We start from the raw sequence: 16,497 nt of genomic DNA, 5'->3' as shown, positions 1-16,497 counted from the left end.
AAACATGTTCAGTGTTGTAAGCGTAAAGGAAGGCTTGGCACTAGAAAGGAGGGCTTGACACTAGAAAAGAGTAGGGTCAGCTAAGGTCCAACACAGCCCACCTGGGACTTGAAGTCCAGTCAGTACAGGAAATGCATTTTCACAGCTGTCAGTTATGGCCATCAGTGTCATGCATTCAGTGTAAGAAGCAAGAGATGGAAAAAAATCACCTAAGATCAGTTCCTGGCTTTCAGTAGACCTGATTCATCTGTAGCAAATCTCCCAGCTATTGTATCTAAGACTACATAGCTGAACACAGAATTGGGTACATCTTCATGCCAAGTTAGGGTGCTCTGTTTCATAGCAGGGCCCAGCTCCTATCATCCTTCATTCAATCTTAAGTACTAACTGCTGTTTAACCATCCCGCATTTTTTAACCCCATTCCTGGTAGAGACAGTGCCAGCACAGATTTGTAACCAAGGACACAACTGCAACCTCAGCCTGTTCCAGGAAACTGCATTTCCTTGTTACAACCACACTTTGTACAAGAAGCAACACATCAGCCGGGAAGCCTCCAGCTCTGGCCCAAACTACATCTTACAGACTCATACACTCTTCTGCCACCCTGCCACTCTTCTGTCAGTACAACAGCAGAGGACAACTGTTGCTTTCCAGCTCTCTACTGACACCTACCTACTTCTCCATCAAATTCCCAATACGAATTTTTCTTGTGCTTCCCAATATGTCCAGTACTGCTGACTGTTAGTAGTAACAGGACAAACTGTTACAGTGACCAAAGGCAGGCCATGGTGTGCATCTTCCAAGTGTAGCAGAGACATGGATATGTGACGAATCTGAGCATAATATGTATAATAAATGATGTATATATTATAATTACATAATAAAACTTTGGTAATTGAAGGCCAGGTTCCTTCCCTAGCATGCAATCTGCTCTATTTTCTGTATAGGACCTATCCATAAATTCCCAGCTCAGCCCACAAATGAGTAAAATTTAACTTATACAATAGCAGATGCTGGGGCTTTTTTTAATTATTTATTTTTAGGGATTTCACAACAGTATAATGTAATGTAGAGACAAATTACTGTCATGCTAAATCTGCTTTCTGATCCCACCCCCCCACTGCACATTCCTCAGATAAGTTGACACTTATTATTTCAGTGAAACAGTGATGTTACATACGCCTCTGTGTACACAGTGGGATAATAAATTTGAATTATTTCTAGATGCTCTGATACAGACAGATGCTTGAAAGCAAGTTTTAAAGTTAACTTTCATTCACCCTGAAGTTTTCACTAAGCTCAAAGTTTACTTGGCAACTGCACTTCCCTAAACCTGTCCAGTGTCTCATAAAGCTCTTTACTGTATCAAAATCTAGGACATTAACTACCTGTATTTTTCTCTCTCTTACATTCCAGCATTTCAAAGAAAAGTCCTTAAGAGAGTTGTTTCTAATCTGTCACCAACTGAGCATCGTTGTCCTGAGGCTACCCTGAAGCCTGTAATCTTTAGAATAGCGTAGAATAGAGTATTTTCAGTTGAAAGGGCACTATAACAATTATCTGGGCCAACTGCCTGACCATGACAGGGCTGACCAAAAGCTACTGCACGTTGTTAAGGGCATTGTTCAAATGCCTCTTAAACTCTGACAGGCTTGGGGCACTGACCACCTCTCTTAGAAGCCTCCTCCAGGGTTTGACACCCTCTTGGTAAAGAAATGCTTCCAAAAGTCGTGTCTAAGCTTCCCTGACACAGCTTTGAGTCATTCCCAGGCATCCTGAGTCTGGATCAGAGGGAAAAGAGATCAGCACCTCTCTCTCCACCTCCCCTCCTCAGTAAGCTGTAGAGAGCAGCCTTCTTCTCTCTAACCAGACAAAACCAGACAAACCCAGGCCCTCAGCTGCTAATCACAGAACATATCTTCCATCTCTCCTCTGGACATGTTCAGGGACCTCCACATCCTTATACAGCTACAGTGCCCAGAGCTGCACGCAGTACTCGAGGTGAAGTCTCACCAGCACTGAATATAGCTACACTGAAAGACACATTTGCAGCGCTACCCCTCACAAATTTTATTAACTTCTAATTCATCCATCCCTACTCCCCCGTTTGTTTGTCCTTATTGATGTATGATGATAAATTAAGATTTCCTTTCAATCTAGATTGCAAAATAACGTTTACATGATTGGCTGAATGAGAGCCGAGGTTTTTCCCAGATAAAAGGTGACATAAAAACATAACAGCAATTTCATCTGACAAAAAATGCATGATTTTAACAGAAATGGGTGACTAGTAACTCATTGTGTCTTATTCCTGTGGTTGTTTTAGCAACAGTATGTGTGTAATCCCAGACAGACTACAAAAGGTACTTACCAAAGACTGCATGTTTCAGCACCTCATCAAAAATGTAATCACTCATAATTCAAATTCGAATATAGTTTTCCAAGCTACACTAATTAACATCCCCCTTTTTTTTTACAGCACAGAGGAAAATGAGGAATATTTCCAAGTCATTTGCTAAAAACAGCTCCTGGGACAGATTTTCGCATACATTCAGATACCTAAAGACACCTACTGGAATTTTCCACCATTACACGCCAGAGTGCTATTAAAACCCAGACAACTATTTGTATTTTTGGGCAATTAAATGCCTCCAAACTCCAGCCCTCCATCCTGCAGCACATGTTAACTTGGAGAAATTCCATCACCCAAACACTTGCATATAAAAATGTCTCATAAGAGCTTATGAGCAACACCATAAAACCCACTGAAGTAGCAGTAACTTTTGGCAGTAACCTACTGAGTAGGACTATCAGAAAGAAAGAGGATGTAGACAACATTGTAGTGTTTATGCACTTGCTAACAGTGTGCTTTCTTAACCTTGAGAGCACCAACCCCAAACTGGCAATTCTGCCATGTTAAAGTACTTCAAGAACATCTTACAGAAGTATCAGGCACATCACATTGTTTTGTTCTTCTGGTAATTAGTTCCTCAAGGGCAAAAGGAGATCTGACGAGTAGAATGCTATCTTTAGATGGCAAAGCCTCTTTTTTTGCCAGCAGAAGTTACAAGATACGTTTAGCTCCAAAAGTGGGAGAGATCTTTCTTTTCTGGGGGGAAGTTCAGATCTCTGAATCTGGAATCATCCTGTAGCAATCACAAACTTTATTTTAGACCATTTATGTGCAAGTTTTATGCCAGACTTGGGGATAAACCTGTAACTATCTGTAAACTAACAGCAGTACTAGAGTTAACCCATGGAAGCTACACAGTTAGCACAAGCCTGCTTATAAGGTTATGGTTTGAATTCCATTTTCCCAGGGTCGCTGCTGGAAGCTGGAGACACATTATTTTGTTTGTTTAGGAAAGTTTTGCTGTGAGCTCCTGTTGTTCAAATGAGAAAACTTTGGTTTCTTCAACAGAAATACCAGGCCTATAATTTGATGGGGAGGCCTCTAAGGTACTACAAAACCAACAATCAGTGCATTTAGAAGGTGCAACAACAGGGTTTGGTCCCTCTGCTTCAGCCTCCTGAATACAATTTAGTGCATGAGAATATGAAGTGAATTTGAAAAGTAAGTGAAAGTAATTTCACATATTTGTTCTATTCAAGTGAAGTAATAAAGGCAAAACAATTATGTTGACATTATGATAATCATGCTGACATTAAACAGGCTATAAATACCAATTTATAGCTACATTATTATATAATTATAGCTACATTATCCATGTAGCTGATCCCAGCTGAAGCTACTATGACATACAGAAATGCATGTGCACAGAGAACTGTGTGCATGCGCAGATTCACAGCCCAGTTGTCGTGGTTTAAACCAAATCCACACAGTTCATTCACTCACTCCCCCCCTTGCTCCCCTGACTCCCAGAGAGTTAGGAAGGAGAATCCAAAGTATGTAGCCCCCACGGGTTGAGATAAGCACAGTTTAATGGCTATGGCATAACATAAATCACTACTGCTACTACTACTACAAATAATAATGATAAAGCCAATAACAAGTGAAGAGAATACAACACCTCACCAGCCACCGACCCATAACTCACCCCACCCTGCCCAACCGAGCATTGACTGATACCTTCTCCATCCCCCCAGAGCTCCAGCCCTTCCGGGTTCTCTGCCGGTTACATCCTGGGTATGACGTGCTATGGTATGGAATACCTCTTTGGCTAGCCTGGGTCAGGTGTCCTGTCTCTGCTTCCTCCCAGCCTCCCCTCCTCCCTGGCAGAGCATGAGCTCAGAAAAGGCCTTGGACAAACCAAACATTTGAGCAGTAATTCAAAACATACTTGCTATCAGCAACCGTTCTCAGCCAGAAGTCAAAACACAGCACTGCACCAGCTACCAAGAAGAAGAAAAATGACTGCTACTGCTCAAACCAGGACACCAGTTCAACCTGGAAAAAACATATTTTTAAAGCTGGGGCTTCTCGTGTAAGGTGAGCAGCAATCTGAAGACTTTTACTGTTGTGTCAAATCTTTACCTGTGCTGCAAGTCCGTGATTCAGTGTAGCTTTGAGAAACATACAGGAAGACAGCCTTTGTAGAGAACCTGGGTTTTGCTGGTAAATAGATGTTATTACAATAGAAATATTGCAGCTTCATGTAACTGCAAGTATTATATGTAGCATATGTATCACAATGGAAAATGCATTTCAGTGCATCAGGCAAGCTGTGTTCATTTTAAATATTAAATAGGCACAAAGCAAGAGATTTAACCCTGCAAGTCCTCTTGTGGAGGATCCTTAATTGCATAACAGTTCAGTTTGACAAACCTGGTCCCAAAGAGCTATGAGTCCATGGCATTCTAGTTGCACTGAATATGTGTTTACAAAGCAGATCACCACTGTCCATTTGCCAAATCAGAAAACTCTTTTAAAGTGGGAACCTCATAAGAAGTATTTATTTTCCCTTCAGAAATATAGTAGGCTGATAAACAGAAAAGTACATCTTAGCACAGGACAGATGAAAATGGCAATTGTCAGCTCTGGAACACATTTTATTTCTTTGAGAGATTTCTGGTATTTTACATTGCTATTGAGGCTACATTCAAATAAATTTCTAGGTTGAATTCTGCCTCACTCTCATTCTAAATCATTTAGCGAAACCCTCACTGGCACAAAACTTGTCAAATTATAACATATATCTCAAAACCAAACTTGGGCTGTGGTATTGTATCTTAAGAGGACACAGTCAACAAATCATAATACCCAAGATACCTCATAACTTCTGGAAGCCAAAGCTGATATGTTATTGCAGGCCAAAATTTTGCTTTCTTCATAAGTACACTGCCTTGTTAGTCTAATGTCTCTGCCATAGCATTTTATTTAAATAACATCTTGTATCAGGACAAATAAGTAGAACACAAGAACTACAGAGACAATGCAACACAAGAAACTAAGCCAAGTTTTTAATCGTATAATTTCACTGTACAAAAGCAAGATGTCACAGAGTTGTGGATAAATCTATATTACAACATAACATCCTGCTGTGCCTCAGTTCTGTAGCATCTCTGAAGACACCGTCCTCTTGCACAGAACTGATTTTATGTTATTTAGGGACAGCAGAGAATGATTCAGTGGAAGTTTTACATTCAAGGTGGATTATTTGCTTTTGATGATGGCTTACATTGGGATAGGTTTAGAGATACAAATAAAGAACTCTGTTTTCCAAATTAATACCTTCATTTTGAGATTGTCTGTGTGAGAAACATGAGACCTGATTTTCAAAGCAATACACACCTTCAGCTCCAGGAAAATTGCCTAGAATTGTAGATACTCAGCAACTATGAAGTCAAAGCCTATGTTTTGACACAGTATTTTAAGAACAGAAGCACACAAAATATCCCTTCATATTTCTTTGGTTTATAAACATAATTAAATTAAATAACTTGTTTGTGTGTGCTCTTGTCTGTATGCATACACATATGCATCCCTGTCACAGCAGCTTTTAAATGTGAGCAACTTTAGTCAATGCTCAGAACTCTTGGTGAGGTATAAAACTGAATTACCAATAGGTAAAGTTAAGCATGTCCATAAATAGCATATAAATTGAACAAAACTGTGCCTGCAAAAAATCAGGCACTGAGTTGTCTTGCTTTTGTAAGAGTCCATTAATATATTAATAGAGGTTTTACATATTTTATACACTCAAATATATACATATATTTTATCAGTAATGTGTGCTTACATACATACATATGCATACATGAAAACATATGTGTACACTTACCACACACACACTCACATTCCCTTATCTGCACACATTCAAGTCCTTTACTTTTAAAGAAAATGCCACCATTTAATGAACACTGGAATTGGTTCCAGATTCTCCAGGACTTCAGAATTATAGAAAAAGGTAATTTACATCTGTCACTGCATATGAAAAAAAAAAAGAAAAAATCTGGACTTTGCAACCAAATTAAAACAAAAAGAAAGAGCACACACCTGCTTCATGCTACCAGCTTTCCAATTAGGAACCAAGAGATTGGAATGAATCTGGTATAAATGTGATAAGCAATGGCAGCATTTTGTACAAGTATTTTTTACAATAAATGTGAATCTTTTGGAAGATAAATTAGTACCAGTTTAGGGTGAGCAAAAAGTCCTTTCCTGGACAGTCACTGCTGAGCCCCTTTCTTCTTCTGCTCTAGTTCCTGCAAGCGTTCCTCCCGGCACTGAGCATGCTGTGTTCCCACCTTGTGGGCTGTCTCGGTGGCTGCAATGTCAATCTGTGCGTATCGGGATGATCCACTCCCTGAAATACCAAATGAAAACCTGTAAAACATGATACCCCTCACATATTCCTGGGTAGAACTGACCCAGAGCCTTCACCAGCCAGATAGCAGTCCATAAATGAACTCCTAGTATTAGAAAACACTTTTGGTAGGGCAGTTGGCAATGATTCTTCTTTGTCTGGATTAGGCATGTGAGTGTCTAAGATCAACTATCTTCCACTTCAGACAGAATGACAGTTTAGTTCAATAACTGGCAATAAGGGAAATAAAAGCTGCTTAGTCTGTTCAGGAGTAAAACAATTCTACATAGGCACAGACACACAACTCCAGAGGCTGGAAAAACTTTAGTATGAAAATATAAAGTATCTGTGGTCATTAAAGGCACCTTTGAAGTGATACAAGTTGAGCTTAGGAGAGTAGTTGTCATTTAGGAAAGTTTATGTCAATTTATGGATTTTGCCTCTTCATTCTTAATGCCTTGGTTCTCTGTCTTTGAAGATAAAACATAATTTTTATAACTCAACAGGATGTTGTACAGAGAGGTACACTGAATTTTGGGAAAAGCTTAGAATTACTTAACTAAAACCATATAAACACAAAAGATATGGGAAAAGTGCTGCATTTAAAAGCTAATAAAATTGCTAAAATTAAAAGTATAACAATTAACATCTCAATAGCTAAAAACTATGCATAGAAACTCTTCAATATAAAAGGTGAGCAAGTAAATGTCAGATCCTTTTACATACTGTAGGGGGGGATAAAGTTCCTGTGGTGCACATAAGGAATTTGCTGGGAAAGACAGTCTGGGTTATTCCTGCTTCAAGTAAAGGCCCATTTGTGGGATTGCTTTTGCTCAGGGACCTGGATATACTTGGTGGGTAATGTGGGAAGATGAGAAAGTCCCCTTGTACCTCAAGGGGATTTAATTTTGGGGGAAAACAGCCAATGAATTCAGATGCATGCTGTTGCTTACTATATAATGCTTTTATAGCTCACCAGCTAGATGTCTTCAATTTACCAGCTACTGACCCTGGCTTGCCTCTGATCATCACCCCAACAAAGAATGAACTTTGATGAAACCAGACAAGCCTTCTGGAAGGAGCCATGCATCTCTAAGTGACAGCACATGGTAGCTATATTGCCTGTCTATGTGCTAATTGTCCAAGTTAAGCATTAGAAGTAAAATACCTAGACACAGACTAATAGCTGGCTGCTTCTCTGTAGCACTTTCACACATCCTCATGGAGAGCAGATAGAAGAACACTGTGTTCTTTTGTTAAGCATTTGCTGCATGGCTCCAGAGGCAGTATCTTCAGGAGCAAGCCCTGTGCACCTACACCCACAGCCCTGTTTCTGAAGCCAATCAGGAAAAAAATTAAGTGTAGTTCTAATATGTGCAATGAAAAACTTGAGAACACGAAGCAAATTACTGTCTGTCAAGCTGCACAGACACAGAAATGTTCGCTTCAGAAGGAGTGTATATACAATGCATCTGTCAGAGGGATACATCGTCTTATAGAACCTCACAGCTTAAAAAACTTTTCCAAGAGTTGGCAATTACAAGAACTGCCTCAGAATCATATCAGGATTCAACTCCTCTGTTAGCAAGAGCCTATGGGTAGATGAGAAATTCAGATTCCTCATATCCTATATATTCTGCATTACTGCATCCTTTGCTGTTTATATAGTATTATAGATTTCCTTACCTCTTATGCTTGTGCTGTGTTCTTGAAGTTCCAGTTCCATGTAATGAAGCTGTTTTTTGGAAGTAGGGCTGACAGGAATATTAACATAGGTGGCTGCCTCGCTGTGGGGTCGATCTGATGTAGGGACATCAGCTGAATAACCTACTGCCCCTTCTAAAACAAGTAACATGTTATTATAGCCACTGTTTGCAATGACCAATGATCCATTTCATAAAAACACACTGTTCCATCAAATGTTCTGAAAGCTATCATTCAGCAGCAAAAACTCAGCTTGCCAAACAGTACATTTCTGTCATAAATAGGACACATAGAAGACTAAGGTTTCTACCTAAAAAGATCCTGAGAGACTGATCAAGTCAGGATCTACGCAGAAGACCACAGACCACAGCCACTGTTGTCATTATGTTATGACAGAAAGTAAACTATACAGGAGCCATGTACACAACTCCACAGGGCTTTCAACTCTAATTCAGGTTAGTAAAGCCTTATATGAAGCAATCTCTTCTGGAAAGAATGTAACCTATTGTATCATCTGCAAGAGAGCAACCAAAATCAGAAGTTCGGAAAGTGTGCCCTGAAAACAGGGACTGAAGAACTGTTGCAAGGAAGGGGAAGGCAAGCTTGAGGAGACAACATGGACAGATCCCCTGCACTGAGCTAAAAAAGGTAGGAATGATGCCTGCGGAGACACACCAAGTAATAAAAGAGTTTAATTACAGGAATAAGGTAGATCTGAGTGGAAAAATCTTTCTAGCAGTAAGGGTCACAAGAATGCAAGAGGAAATCCCTCAGAGGCTGAAGTATTTCTAGAAATTTCAAAATAGAAATTAACACCTACCAGGAAACATGAAACAAGAAACAGGTCTCTATAAAGTGATTCTGACTTAAACACAACTTTTTTGTGCACTGGATGAATTCTCAAGACTTCTTCTAGCCCTTCTTTCAATTATTGTAATCTCAACAAATGTGAAACTAAGAGAGGAGATAGAAGGTTAATGCTCCATTCACTGACCAAACAAGCATTCCAGCTTTCAATCCTTTTTGGATATCAGGGACTTACATGCAGTTTTTCAGTCCAAGGGACTTCCCGGAATTACCCAGGCTACAGGAGACCAAATACAAACCTGTATTCCTTCTGGGCTTGGACAAGGCTTTGAGTCACATTCTCATTGTCCTACTCAGCAGGCTCTTAATCATGTGCCTGTCCAGTTCAATGGAAGTTATTAATCTGAAAACACTTTCTGCTGTTAAATTAATTTGGGACAGAAGAGTGTAGAGGAAAAATTGCATCAATTTCAGCACAGGAAAGAATGCCTTCTGATATCCAACCAACAGCAGATGTGAATAATTATTAAAGGGAATTTTTTCTTCTTCTTGGACTGTATTATGAATAGCAGAGATAGATAGCTTGTACAAGATTGGGCAACAAGAAGAGTTGTCAGAGGCTACAGCAGTTTCCAGGATAAAAGAATCTCTCCAGACTTAAGCTTTTTAAATCAAAGGATTCTACTATGCAGACAAAATTTTAAAAGCATAGAAAGTTGGCAAATTTTCTGACAGATTTTCATAAAGAAAACATAGGAACATCCATGAAGTAACCAATCATTTGACAATCAGGCTTTGAGTTGTTGTTTCAAAGCCAGATGTTGAGAACAGAATGAAAAGGGGGAAAAAAAAAAGGGGGGGGGGGAGACAACACAGAAGAAATGTCTGTATTGTCATCAAACATAATTCTCAGAACAAGTTCTCAATTATTCTGTCTAATGTATTTCAAAGGAATTTGGCCTGACTGTGCCAAAAGGGATTCAGCAGAACCACAGCATTGAAAACCTGCATCCTAAATTAGAATCAGAGAATAGTTAGGGTTGGAAAGGAACTTTAACGTCATCCAGTTCCAACCCCCATGCCATGGGCAGAGACAACTCACACTAAACCATATCACCCAGGGCCCTGTCCAACCTGGCCTTGAACACCACCAGGGATGGAGTATTCACAACTTCTCTGAGCAACCCATTCCAGTGTCTCACCACCCTTGCAGTAAAGAACTTCTTATATCCAATCTAAACTTCCCCTGTTTAAGTTTTAACCCGTTACCCCTTGTGCTATCACTACAGTCCCTAATGAAGAGTCCCTCCCCAGCAATTACAGAATAACAGAATCCCAAGGGTTGGAAGGGACCTCAAAAGATCATCTAGTCCAACCCCCCTGCAAGAGCAGGGTAACCTAGAGTACATCACACACAGGAACTTGTCCAGGCAGGCCTTGAATATCTCCAACGAAGGAGACTCCACAACCCCCCTGGGCAACCTGTTCCAGTGCTCTGTTAAAGTTGTAAGCAAATTCCTTGCGTGATATGGTTTAGTGTGAGGTGTCCCTGCCCATGGCAGTGAGGTTGGAACGAGATGATCTTAAGGTCCTTTCCAACCCTAATTATTCTATGATTCTATGATAAATTACAATCTTAAGGACTGATACAGAGTCATGAACAGTCATGAAGAAAAGGTAATTTTTGAAGTCTTTCTATATGCTGTTAAAGTGATACAGCAGGAGTTAAGTGAAGTGTCCTCAATGCTAGCTAGCGTGAAAACTAGCAAACTTCTCTATAGAGCTAACTAGTTGAAAGGTTTCAGGAAGCTGGATGTCATACCTGATGCAGACAAGCCAAGTGATGCTCCTAAGAACTAAAAAACCATACATGGAGAGTAACATATTAATTGTTAGAGCTTTGTGCAAGAAAAGCACAAGAAACACACGGAACAAAAATCCCTCAAAGGAAAACAAGCAAGCAAAGGAAAAAGAAACCCCAGCCACTAAAACCAACAAACTAAGAAGTTGGGCAAGCTGGAATGGAAGGAAAGGAAAAGTCTTCTTTTGTGTGTAGTCAGTACTGCCTTAATAGAAAATGTGCTTTCTTTGTGAACATAGAAATACTCGGATTTTCATTTTTTCCTTCACTAAAAAAAACCAACACACACACACACACAAATCCACCAATGTCATTAGACACAAAAAAAAATGGCTTCTATTTGTTTGAAGATAAAGGTTTATTTGAAAAGCACAAGACAGTCAAAAGCTCCTACTAAGAAATCAAGTCACGCCGAGTTCCATAGACAAAGTGCTTTCAGCAGCCTCGTCTGGGTGGACACAGGTAGAAGATGTTTACAAGAGGGATCAGAGGACCAGTATTTGAGATCATTAGAGATGAAGAATTTGAGAGAAAAACAGACCAAATGCATGTTTACAACATTCTGAAAGAACTGGTAGAATATCAGGATTGCTTAAACAGAAAGAGATAAAAGGTAGGAAGAAAAAAAGATAGTTAAACAAGTCACAGGAGAAGAGTAAAAAAGAAAATGCAATGGCACTGAAATCAGAGGGAAAAGAAAGGAAAAGATAGTATAATATGGGAGGAAAGAAGTAAATTAATTTTGAAACTGGTGTTTCAGCCTTTCTTTCAACAACTATTAGCTATTCATATTTTCTACCCTATGTAGACACCATCCTCAGAAATGTGCAATAAATAATGCAAGAAGAAAGCCAATGCCATAGCAGAGCTCCAAGTTTAGTATGCGTGTGTATGCCTGTGTGAGCACGCCTGTAAAGCTGACATATTCAAAGGGCAACACTTCAAAAATAAACGTTTAGAAGAGATCACAACAAAAAAGGGAAAGGAAAAAGCAACAGTGTCCCCTGATGCAACTGGCTGCAAAGATTTGTACTCACCCAGTTCCTCAAGGCTAGTAGGAGTTCCAGGTTCTGAAGGAAGTGTTAGCATCTCATAGCCACCTTTAGGACCTAGAATGCAGGAACACTGTCAATAGTTTTGGACTTAGGAATTTGCAAGATGTAAACAAGCATATGATTTTCTAGTTTTGACTTGTAACCTTCTAATCTGAATAATCTTAGAAAGTATGAAGAATGGCTAGTGTTGACTTTTCTGTAGTGGTGATGCCAGCATTTTCTAATGAGTGTAACATAAGGAAAGAAACATTAGGTCACTTATACACGTATTCACACTGAAGGCCACTGAAGTCAACAGTGTGTTTTGCTGTACATCAAACTGGGAGCAAAGCTGTCTTGAATGCATGAATCAGGGAGAAGTGAGTGGGTGATCTCAGGAGCATCTGGAAGACTCTCGTTAAAATTCCACCTCCAGCATGATAGATAATTTCTTGATTTCTGACAAAGCTCTGTAGAAAACGATTAAACTAGCCCTTCCAAAGATTACTTTGATTTCCAAGTGCGAATCGGCACTTTGCAAGAGGCCAGACTGCACATTAGTCCTTCCAGAGTACTAAGCTGAAAATAGATGCCCATGGTCCTCTCAAGATCTCAGTCTCCACCCAAGTTCAAACAAGGCAAGCAAAAATACTACATCCACAGAATGAACATATTTGGATTTATTTTGAATTATAAGCATTCATAAATTTATCTGCTGGTGTTGAGTTTTTCTCCATTGTCACAAGAAGCATCTTTAAATGTGGTGGTTTTTTCCCACCATGTCATTGCTAGGGTACAGGATTTCTCATGGCCTGAGGTGAGATTTTTCTGGTGGGTGTCCTTTGTTGAAGAGCTGGCAGCATTCAACTTCTGTGAATAAGATTACTGCCTATGCTCTGACACTTATCTCATCTGTCACTGCCTCTTCTAAACTTATCCCATCTGTCAATGCCTTTCTAACAAAAACCCTGCAAAGCAAAAAAACCCAAAGAAATATGCAAGTCTTACAATAGGGAATCAAGTCACACATTACCTTTAACAATTTCTGAAGTTTAAAATAATTTAAGTTTAATTTAGCTTAAATTTACATGCACACACATACTTCATAACCACTCATACTTACCAGCTTGGAGGCTGTGCCCTCTATGCACTTTCAAAGACCCAGAAGCTGCCATGACAGAAGCACCACCTGTTTTCAGAGAGAGATATTCACATTATATCTAAATACCTGATGCTATTATTAGGTAACTGCTGCACATCATCATTTTTAGCAGGTGTTTCTGAAACATCAAGAAAATTTTCAATAAGAATTACAAGTCATTGGTCTTCCTTTCCAACCCTAGCTATTCTGTGGTTCTATGATTCACTTAAGCAATATTTTCCCCTAAATTCTTTATCCTGAGATTGTGATATTATAATCTGATGTTGTTTTCTTTCTTTAGAAAGACAGGATAGTACCTATAAAACATCAGGATATTGGCTTCCCTGGTTTTGGTGAGTACTGCCTTACTCACAGAGGTAGTCATCTTCAACTGAGAAGTAAACTGAGTGAGGATTTGCCTTTCCAAACCATAACATAACTTCAGCAGCCACAGTGTTTAAAATATTCACTAAAATCTCATCACACTGGATTCAAAACCTGATAACGTTCATGGGAAGGACTATACCACACTTCAGCAGTCCACTGTCCAGTTTTAGACCTGCATGAACTGGGGCAGGGTGCAGGGTAGGCAAAGGATCTTGCTTCCATGGGATTTGACTCTAGGTCATAGCTGGTTCTTGTGAAATACCATTCCAAGTGTTACAGCCATTAAAGCTTTACTGAGGGCATGTCAGTCTCCTTTGAGGTGGCACAGTCAGTTTCCTTTTCCCAGCCCTATTCAGATCTGCGGGAAGCTGTCCCAGGTATAGTAGGAGACACAGTCTGAGGAAACAAGAACTAGCTATTCAGAAGCCTATAGAGTGGTACACATCTAGTGTGGTTTGTCTACATATGCACATCCCTTCTTTATCTAACCAGAAAGTAATCAGCATTATACCTACCTGTTCAGTTAGCAATACCCCTATCCAGTCATGAATGTCTTCTCTCTACTGTTGTCATTGTGAGCACCTTAATCAAGGTGAGTGACATTTACTTCCTCACAATAACAATTTTGAGGGAACTTCTTGTGCAAGTAAGTGGTACTTAACAGAAATAAGGTAGGAGGCTGTAAGTATGAGTAACCATGCCACTGGTGACAGGGCAGCTGTGCCATATGCTGCTGAGTGTTGGGGGATCAGGTATAAAATTAACACTCTCTCCTAAACTGATGAATAGTCTCTGAGCACGTGAAACACTTCTCTGTAAATTGTTTCTAAAATAGTGTCCAAAAATTGCCATAATTCTTATGCAACGTGAAGAAATTCTATAAGAGAAATAGAAATCTCAAATAACCAAGAGAACGGCATGGCCTAGGAAGCTAAAGAAAATGGTGATTTCTGACTTTTTTCCAGTGTATAAAGGATGCATTCATACTTATTTCCCCCTAAATCTAATAATTTAAAAGCTTATGAAACTATTCCTAAACTTGTATGAAGTAAACCTAAATAAACCCCACAGAATATTTCACTAAGGACAATGAATTAAAGAAAAATAACAAACACCTATTTCAAAGTACACAACTGAACTAAAACCTTTGGTTTGTAGGGCTTGCATATACAAAATAAAAGCATATATAGGGCAATCCAAGGCTACACAAACACTTTTCAAGCATATCATACTGAGAAACTGATTTTGTATTTTAACACATGGGATCAGAATGTCCAACCTTCACATAGTATGGTGAGTAGTTCACCTCTAAAAACTGACAGCTGATAAAAATAAATGCAAAAATAGGACAGTCCTGGCCTGGCTGATTTACTTATATTTTCACTGTGACAGGTTTTCCTTTTTCTTACATCATAGCATCCTGTCTCTGCATCATTAGGAATATGAGAATGCACTTTATGCAACTGAAAGCCTTAACTTACTTGAAGAAAGACTGAAGCTTTATGCTAATTGCAGCTTCATCACAGAACTAGTGTGGGGTGGTTTGTGGGGTTTTTTCTTCCTCAAAAGCCTGATGTAATCCAGCACAAATCATTCCAGAGGAAATATGACTATCTAAGCAACATTTTGAGGATTTGTGTAAAGCACAGAGGACAGGAAAGGAGATTTAAACCAGCAAGTTATTCCAATCCATTTATGGTCAAGCTGAAGTTTTCCCATTTGGAGCTCATTTGAAAGAACTGTGTTAATGATTCAGGATTTGACCTGTTGCATTTTCCTCATTTTCAAATCTGGTAACTAAAAAATATTTATATAGTCAAATCTCTCATGGAATTTTTTTAAGCTTTGATTTGCATTGTATAAACACATGCCAACAGAGATCAACCTAGATACTTTCTTCTTTCATCTTTACAGCTACCATATAAACTGGTTCACTTCTCATTTATGAATCCTAGGATAAAACTTGCAGATATGGAAAAAGCAAGTTAGCAAGATAGATTTTAGGACACATCAAGTATCCAGCAAGAGACAGATGCTCCTTTCCATCATTCTTTTCATCTTACAAGGGATTGTTAAGAGTAATTTCTTTCAGTTTCCCCTGCCATCCAGCTCTGTGTGGCTGACTCGCTCAAGTCTTTGTTAAAACTGAGTAGCTCATCAAGAGAGTTATTTCTGTTCTTCTTTCCTCAATGTGTAAGAGGAAGAAGATATTCAAAATGTGACAAAGTGAAAATAAGCTGCAGAATGTTTTGCATTCCTACATATGATTAGACTCAAATGTCTGATGTAGCTCAATGAAGACAAGCACTATTTGAAACATTTTTCTAACTCCTTAGTTATTTCTTTATGCCCACACATCAAAAATAAGCACAGCTTACAGCACATATGCTACAAGAAAGAGCCACCAAAAACCTAAAAAAATGAGAGGGAACCTGGAATATTATGAACTGATCCCAGACAGTTTACATTTTCAAATACGGTCACCTAGACACATACAATGCTACGTTGCCTTTAGATCTTACTGCTCAGCCTCTGACTTCACACAGTAGTCACAAACTCTGCAGGTCTGGGCTACTAAATGTGCTGACAAGGAGTCAGGACAGAAAAAAACCCACTATATTCTGCAATAAAGTATTGTCGAATTAAAGCTAACTTTATTATGAAGTACTTTGATCAGCTTAGCCAAGCAACGTTTCCATGTCCTCTTTTCAAAGTAGATACCTTGCTTTAAAGGGCACCCAAAGCCTAGAGCTACTGGTTGATGGGAGAAACACTGCAAGTACAGAGGTATTTTC

At 39.2% G+C, this 16,497-nt stretch overlaps 1 protein-coding gene across 1 annotated transcript in view; it reads right to left on the bottom strand.

Moving 5' to 3' along the window:
• Nucleotides 1-6,273: 6,273 nt before the first annotated feature.
• Nucleotides 6,274-16,497, bottom strand: part of DOK7 (docking protein 7) — a 64,177-nt gene continuing 53,953 nt past the window's right edge. Inside the window, exons 9-12 of the mRNA XM_005148513.3 lie at nt 13,298-13,363; nt 12,178-12,249; nt 8,455-8,607; nt 6,274-6,768 (exon numbers count right to left, since the gene is read on the bottom strand). Coding sequence (XP_005148570.2) covers nt 6,632-6,768; nt 8,455-8,607; nt 12,178-12,249; nt 13,298-13,363 — 428 coding nt within the window. The 3' untranslated portion in view covers nt 6,274-6,631. The remainder of the gene's footprint in view (nt 6,769-8,454; nt 8,608-12,177; nt 12,250-13,297; nt 13,364-16,497) is intronic.

Source organism: Melopsittacus undulatus, chromosome 7 (genome assembly GCF_012275295.1).
Source record: "Melopsittacus undulatus isolate bMelUnd1 chromosome 7, bMelUnd1.mat.Z, whole genome shotgun sequence".
In the NCBI taxonomy this organism is placed as follows: Eukaryota; Metazoa; Chordata; class Aves; order Psittaciformes; family Psittaculidae; genus Melopsittacus; species Melopsittacus undulatus.
Note: the sequence above shows the minus strand (reverse complement) of the source record. Positions and strands in the feature narration are given on the sequence as shown.